Raw genomic sequence first — 7,086 nt, forward strand, 5'->3', positions numbered from 1 at the left:
CCTATCTCCAACAGTGCAGTAGTATCTAACTAAATGCTTGTGTTTCTAGCTCCAACAGTGCAGTAGTATCTAACTAAATGCTTGTGTTTCTAGCTCCAACAGTGCAATAGTATCTAACTAAATGCTTGTGTTTCTAGCTCCAACAGGGCAGTAGTATCTAACAATTCACGACAATACACACATCTAAAAGTAAAACAATGTAATTAAGAAATATTTAAATATTAGGACGAGCAATGTCGGAGTGGCATTGACTAAAACACAGTAGAAAACAGTATATACATTTGAAATTAGTAACAGCATTCTTACATAGATATTCCTCTTGTCCAGATGGGATAGGGCAATGTGCAGTGTGATGGCGATTGTATCGTCTGTGGATCTATTGGGGCAGTAAGCAAATTGAAGTGGGTCTAGTGTGACAGGTAAAGTAGAGGTGATATGATCCTTAACGAGCCTCTCAAAGCACTTAATGATGACAGAAGTGAGTGCTACTTTTACTGGCAATATTTTAAGTTGTCTATAATTCAATTTCACCATTTCTAATGGATCACATGCCTTACTTTTATGTTCCTGCTCAAGTAAAAGCAGGACTGGTGGCAACTCTGAAAAACTGATCTGGGGACTCTTCTCAGGCGTCAACAAACAACACACAAAGGCTTAAAACAATTTAGCCTAAAAATCCTCATAGCATAAATTCAAGTTTAGACAATTAAATCAGTAGCTGCAGTGCTCACCTGTCCCTCTGTGCCTATCAGTTATTAGAGATAGCAGTTTAGGACTCAACATTGCATGATTTCGAGCCTGTCCGCTATTTAAAATTATTTTTGACGTGGAGATCCGTCAAAAGACATGTAAATAGCGCCCACTAGCGGCTATACAGGATACATGATAATAATAATATAATATTATTATTATTATATTATTACATGATCGCTTACACATTTGCATTTTCCCAACACAAGTTTAGACAAACCAAAAGGCCAAAAAAATGTAATGACAAATACAGTAATATCAAACAACGTCACTTGTTTCAACGGCACGAAGACAGTCAAATGTAGTATAACGTTTTTACATCGCTTTTGATTCGGTGTGCTGCTTTAAATGATTACCCCCCTCACGTGCACAAGAAATGTTGCAAATATATGTTTCCGACCCCTAACACAGACGGTGTAGTTGGCTCATTTTTTAGTTCCGCCCTGGTCTGAAGGGACAGCTGGGTTAAATAACGCAATGTATCTCCCTTTGAGAAACGTCCTGCGATTTAACTGCAACGTCCAGGCGTTGCAGAGGAGCCTTTCCAACACAAAGCACAGTCCTGCAGTCATCTCCTCCAGAATGGTACGTTTTGGGGGTCTTATCGGGGTTTTATAGTCAGTTGTTAGTCCATCGCAGGCCCTGCAGATGACCTTAATAGTTAGCCAAGCTAACTGGTTGGTTAGTTAGTTAGTTAGTGGTACGAGCTCAAATGAAATAGTTCGCCATCTTGCTATCGAGCTTTACATGAATGTAGTAATTCTGTTTTAGGACAACCCAAGTGTGTCAAACAAGAGAAACATTCACAGCAATATTCTGGTAGCAAGCTTGTCATTTGGCTAATGTTATCTTGTCAGGCTGGCAGAAGGTCAAAGTCAGTTTACAGCTGTCTGTTAACTGGCTACTTTCACTGCATTACTTTACCAAGTCAACACGGAGATCAAATTGTATTTTGTCGCTTGCGCCGAATACAACCGGTGTAGATTTGACCGTGGAATAATTATTTACGAGCTATTAACCAACAATACAGAGTGAAAACGTAAGAACAATGTCTTAAAAAAAAAAAAAGAAGAAGCAAATAGTTAACTTTACTCAATAAAATAGCAATAACGAGGCTATACAAGGAGTGACTTAGCGAGTCAGTGTGTAGAGGGGTACGAGGTAGGTGGTGAAAGTAGCTCCTAGGAATCTAACATAAAGGCTCATGGTTTTGGTGAACAGTCTCATCACAAGTCACACTGTACAAGGCAGCCGCTACTCTTCCTGTGGTCCAGCACAAATGAAGGCAGTAATATACATAATAATACCATTTTTTAAAAAACATTAAAATACATTGTAAATGTATGTAGTACTGTGGAATAGAGTTCCATGTCAGCTCTATAGTACTCTCATGTCGTACTGTGGAATAGAGTTCCATGTAGTCATGGCTCTGTGTAGTACTGTGGAATAGAGTTCCATGTAGTCATGTCTCTCCATGTAGTCATGGCTCTATGTAGTACTGTGGAATAGAGTTCCATATAGTCATGGCTCTATGTAGTACTGTAACAGAGTTCCATGTGGTCATGGCTCTATGTAGTACTGTGAACAGAGTTCCATGTAGTCATGGCTCTATGTAGTACTGTGGGAATAGAGTCTCCATGGTCAGCCTATGTAGTACTGTGGAATAGAGTTCCATGTAGTCATGGCTCTATGTATACTGTAATGAGTTCCATGTAGTCATGGTCTCTATGTAGTACTGTGAATAGAGTTCCATGTAGTCATGGCTCATGTAGTACTGTGGAATAGAGTCTCCATGTAGTCAGCGGCTCTATGTAGTACTGTGAATAGAGTTCCATGTAGTCATGGCTCTATGTAGTACTGTGGAATAGAGTTCCATGTAGTCATGGCTCTATGTAGTACTGTGGAATAGAGTTCCATGTAGTCATGGCTCTATGTAGTACTGTGGAATAGAGTTACATGTGTGGTCATGTAGTGGCTCTGTGGTACTGTGGAATAGAGTTCCATGTAGTCATGGCTCTATGTAGTACTGTGGAATAGGTTCATGTAGTCATGGCTCTATGTAGTACTGTGGAATAGAGTTCCATGTAGTCATGTCTCTGCTTATGTAGTACTGTGAATAGGTTCCATGTAGTCATGGCTCTATGTAGTACTGTGGAATAGAGTTCCATGTAGTCATGTCTCTATGTTTTAGTGTGGAATAGAGTTCCATGTAGTACTGTGGAATAAGAGTTCCATGTAGTCATGTCTCTATGTAGTACTGTGGAATAGAGTTCCATGTAGTCATGTCTCTATGTAGTACTGTGAATAGAGTTCCATGTAGTCATGGCTCTGTAGTACTGTGGAATAAGAGTTCCATGTAGTCATGGCTCTATGTAGTACTGTGGAATAGAGTTCCATGTAGTCATGGCTCTATGTAGTACTGTGAATAGGTTCCATGTAGTCATGTCTCTATGTAGTACTGTGGAATAGAGTTCCATGTAGTCATGGCTCTATGTAGTACTGTGGAATAGAGTTCCATGTAGTCATGGCTCTATGTAGTACTGTGGAATAGAGTTCCATGTAGTCATGGCTCTATGTAGTACTGTGGAATAGAGTTCCATGTAGTCATGGCTCTATGTAGTACTGTGGAATAGAGTTCCATGTAGTCATGGCTCTATGTAGTACTGTGGAATAGAGTTCCATGTAGTCATGGCTCTATGTAGTACTGTGGAATAGAGTTCCATGTAGTCATGGCTCTATGTAGTACTGTGGAATAGAGTTCCATGTAGTCATGGCTCTATGTAGTACTGTGGAATAGAGTTCCATGTAGTCATGGCTCTATGTAGTACTGTGGAATAGAGTTCCATGTAGTCATGTCTCTATGTAGTACTGTGGAATAGAGTTCCATGTAGTCATGGCTCTATGTAGTACTGTGGAATAGAGTTCCATGTAGTCATGGCTCTATGTAGTACTGTGGAATAGAGTTCCATGTAGTCATGTCTCTATGTTTTACTGTGGAATAGAGTTCCATGTAGTACTGTGGAATAGAGTTCCATGTAGTCATGTCTCTATGTAGTACTGTGGAATAGAGTTCCATGTAGTCATGGCTCTATGTAGTACTGTGGAATAGAGTTCCATGTAGTCATGGCTCTATGTAGTACTGTGGAATAGAGTTCCATGTAGTCATGACTCTACGTAGTACTGTAGCTGCAGTCAATTAACCATGTAGCTAACTGCAGTCAAATAACCATGTAGCTAGCTGCAGTCAATTAACCATGTAGCTAGCCGCAGTCAAATAACCATGTAGCTAGCCACAGTCAATTAACCATGTAGCTAACTGCAGTCAATTAACCATGTGCGTAACTGCAGTCAAATAACCATGTAGCTCACTGCAGTCAATTAACCGTGTAGCTAACTGCAGTCAAATAACCATGTAGCTAACTGCAGTCAAATAACCATGTAGCTAACTGCAGTCAATTAACCATGTAGCTAACTGCAGTCAAATAACCATGTAGCTAACTGCAGTCAAATAACCATGTAGCTAACTGCAGTCAAATAACCGTGTAGCTGCAGTCAATTACGGTAGTAACTGCAGTCAATTAACCGTAGCTAACTGCAGTCAAATAACCATGTAGCTAACTGCAGTCAATTAACCATGTAGCTCGCTGCAGTCAATTAACCATGTAGCTCGCTGCAGTCAAATAACCATGTAGCTAACTGCAGTCAAATAACCATGTAGCTAACTGCAGTCAAATAACCATGTAGCTAACTGCAGTCAAATAACCATGTAGCTAACTGCAGTCAAATAACCATGTAGCTAACTGCAGTCAAATAACCATGTAGCTAACTGCAGTCAAATAACCATGTAGCTAACTGCAGTCAAATAACCATGTAGCTAACTGCAGTCAATTAACCATGTAGCTAACTGCAGTCAATTAACCATGTAGCTAACTGCAGTCAATTAACCATGTAGCTAACTGCAGTCAAATAACCATGTAGCTAGCTGCAGTCAATTAACCATGTAGCTAGCTGCAGTCAAATAACCATGTAGCTAGCTGCAGTCAATTAACCATGTAGCTAACTGCAGTCAAATAACCATGTAGCTAACTGCAGTCAAATAACCATGTAGCTAGCTGCAGTCAATTAACCATGTAGCTAGCTGCAGTCAATTAACCATGTAGCTAACTGCAGTCAATTAACCATGTAGCTAGCTGCAGTCAATTAACCATGTAGCTAACTGCAGTCAAATAACCATGTAGCTAGCCGCAGTCAATTAACCCCGACTGACTTTTCATCTTTTCTATTTGACTGTCTCCATGTTGTTGTTCAGTCTTCAGAGTACAGAATTGAGGCAGACACCTTCGGAGAGCTGAAGGTGCCCGTTGACAAGTATTATGGGGCTCAGACAGTCCGATCCACCATGAACTTCAAGATCGGAGGACCGTCGGAGAGAATGCCAGTAAGTTCAGACTAGATGCTACTTCCATCTATCAAGGTGTAGCTTGAGCCCTGAGACACGGCTGTGGATCCCTGTGGCTGTAGGTCACCCGTCCCGCCATGTCTCAGGGGTGTGGGGTCATTGTAGCTAGCTCTCGCTACAAATTGGACACACATCCTTGCAACAATTTCCTGTCCTATTTTCCCCAGATTCAGATCAGACTAAAGGTTACTTCCTGTAATCAGAGTATCGTTGTGTATCAGTGACATCATCGTAGCGCCACACGTCCTCACTAACTGTCTTTGGTGTCCAACAGATCCAGGTGATCAAAGCCTTTGGGATTCTGAAGAGGGCTGCTGCAGAGGTCAACAAGGACTACGGACTGGACCCGAGGCTGGCTGATGCCATCGTGCAGGCTGCTGATGAGGTGCCTGATACAGGGGGAACAGCCACATCCACTACAGGAGAGGGTCGCATGACTGTCAACGTTGTGACAGATTAGACTGGGTACCTGTCTACTAACACAGATTAGACTGGGTACCTGTCTACTAACACAGATTAGACTGGGTACCTGTCTACTAACACAGATTAGACTGGGTACCTGTCTACTAGCCTGAATTAGACTGGGTACCAGTCTACTAACACCTGAATTAGACTGGGTACCTGTCACAGATTAGACTGGGTACCTGTCTACTAACACAGATTAGACTGGGTACCTGTGTCTACTAACACAGATTAGACTGGGTACCTGTCAATCACCACTAACACAGAGATTAGACTGGGTACCTGTCTACTAACACAGATTAGACTGGGTACCTGTCTACTAAGCACAGATTAGACAGATTAGACTGGGTACCTGTCTACTAACACAGATTAGACAGATTGTGACTGTACCTGTCTACTAACACAGATTAGACAGATTAGACTGGGTACCTGTCTACTAACACAGATTAGACTGGGTACCTGTCTACTAACACAGGTGGAGATTCAGACTGGGGTACCTGTCTACTAACACAGATTAGACTGGGTACCTGTCTACTAACACAGATTAGACTGGGTACCTGTCTACTTTTAAACACAGATTAGACTGGGTACCTGTCTACTAACACAGATTAGACTGGGTACCTGTCTACTAACACGAATTAGACAGATTAGACTGGGTACCTGTCTACTAACACAGATTAGACTGGGTACCTGTCTACTAACACAGATTACAGATTAGACTGGGTACCTGTCTACTAACACATTAGGACTCAGTACCTGTCTACTACACATATTAGACAGATTAGACTGGGTACCTGTCTACTAACACAGATTAGACTGGGTACCTGTCTACTAACACAGATTAGACAGATTGGGTACCTGTCTACTAACACAGATTAGACTGGGTACCTGTCTACTAACACAGATTAGACTGGGTACCTGTCTACTAACACAGATTAGACAGATTAGACTGGGTACCTGTCTACTAACACAGATTAGACTGGGTACCTGTCTACTAACACAGATTAGACAGATTAGACTGGGTACCTGTCTACTAACACAGATTAGACTGGGTACCTGTCTGTACAGATAGACTGGGTACCTGTCTACTAACACAGATTAGACTGGGTACCTGTCTACTAACACAGATTAGACTGGGTACCTGTCTACTAACACAGATTAGACTGGGTACCTGTCTACTAACACAGATTAGACTGGGTACCTGTCTACTAACACAGATTAGACTGGGTACCTGTCTACTAACACAGATTAGACTGGGTACCTGTCTACTAACACAGATTAGACTGGGTACCTGTCTACTAACACAGATTAGACTGGGTACCTGTCTACTAACACAGATTAGACTGGGTACCTGTCTACTAACACAGATTAGACTGGGTACCAGTCTAGTTCTAACACAGATTAGACTGGGTACC

At 41.6% G+C, this 7,086-nt stretch overlaps 1 protein-coding gene and 1 long non-coding RNA gene across 5 annotated transcripts; one reads left to right on the plus strand and one right to left on the minus strand.

The window, feature by feature from the left end:
• Nucleotides 1–1,175: 1,175 nt before the first annotated feature.
• Nucleotides 1,176–5,684, plus strand: LOC127929294 (fumarate hydratase, mitochondrial-like). The gene is made up of 3 exons (XM_052517278.1): nucleotides 1,176–1,335; nucleotides 5,060–5,188; nucleotides 5,484–5,684. The coding sequence occupies exons 1-3, from the start codon at nucleotides 1,228–1,230 to the stop codon at nucleotides 5,667–5,669; spliced, it is 423 nt and encodes a 140-aa protein (XP_052373238.1). The 5' UTR covers nucleotides 1,176–1,227; the 3' UTR covers nucleotides 5,670–5,684.
• On the minus strand, nucleotides 5,658–7,042 carry LOC127929295 (uncharacterized). 4 transcript variants are annotated; one of them, XR_008134327.1, is made up of 4 exons: nucleotides 6,753–7,042; nucleotides 6,659–6,697; nucleotides 6,530–6,628; nucleotides 5,660–5,738 (listed from the first exon to the last, which is right to left on the minus strand). It is a non-coding gene; the product is annotated as an uncharacterized LOC127929295 (long non-coding RNA). The 4 variants fall into 4 exon arrangements; XR_008134325.1 differs by lacking the exon at nucleotides 6,659–6,697 and having other exon boundaries at nucleotides 5,658–5,708; nucleotides 6,530–6,658; XR_008134324.1 differs by having other exon boundaries at nucleotides 5,658–5,708; nucleotides 6,530–6,697.
• Nucleotides 7,043–7,086: the final 44 nt, after the last annotated feature.

Source organism: Oncorhynchus keta, unplaced genomic scaffold, assembly GCF_023373465.1.
Source record: "Oncorhynchus keta strain PuntledgeMale-10-30-2019 unplaced genomic scaffold, Oket_V2 Un_scaffold_6334_pilon_pilon, whole genome shotgun sequence".
Classification (NCBI taxonomy): Eukaryota; Metazoa; Chordata; class Actinopteri; order Salmoniformes; family Salmonidae; genus Oncorhynchus; species Oncorhynchus keta.

Coding starts and splice junctions, on each gene's coding strand:
- LOC127929294 (XM_052517278.1), top strand. CDS start 1,228: ATGTATCTCCCTTTGAGAAACGTCCTGCGATTTAACTGCAACGTCCAG. Junction 1,336..5,059: donor CAGTCATCTCCTCCAGAATG/GTACGTTTTGGG, acceptor GTTGTTGTTCAG/TCTTCAGAGTACAGAATTGA. Junction 5,189..5,483: donor GACCGTCGGAGAGAATGCCA/GTAAGTTCAGAC, acceptor GGTGTCCAACAG/ATCCAGGTGATCAAAGCCTT.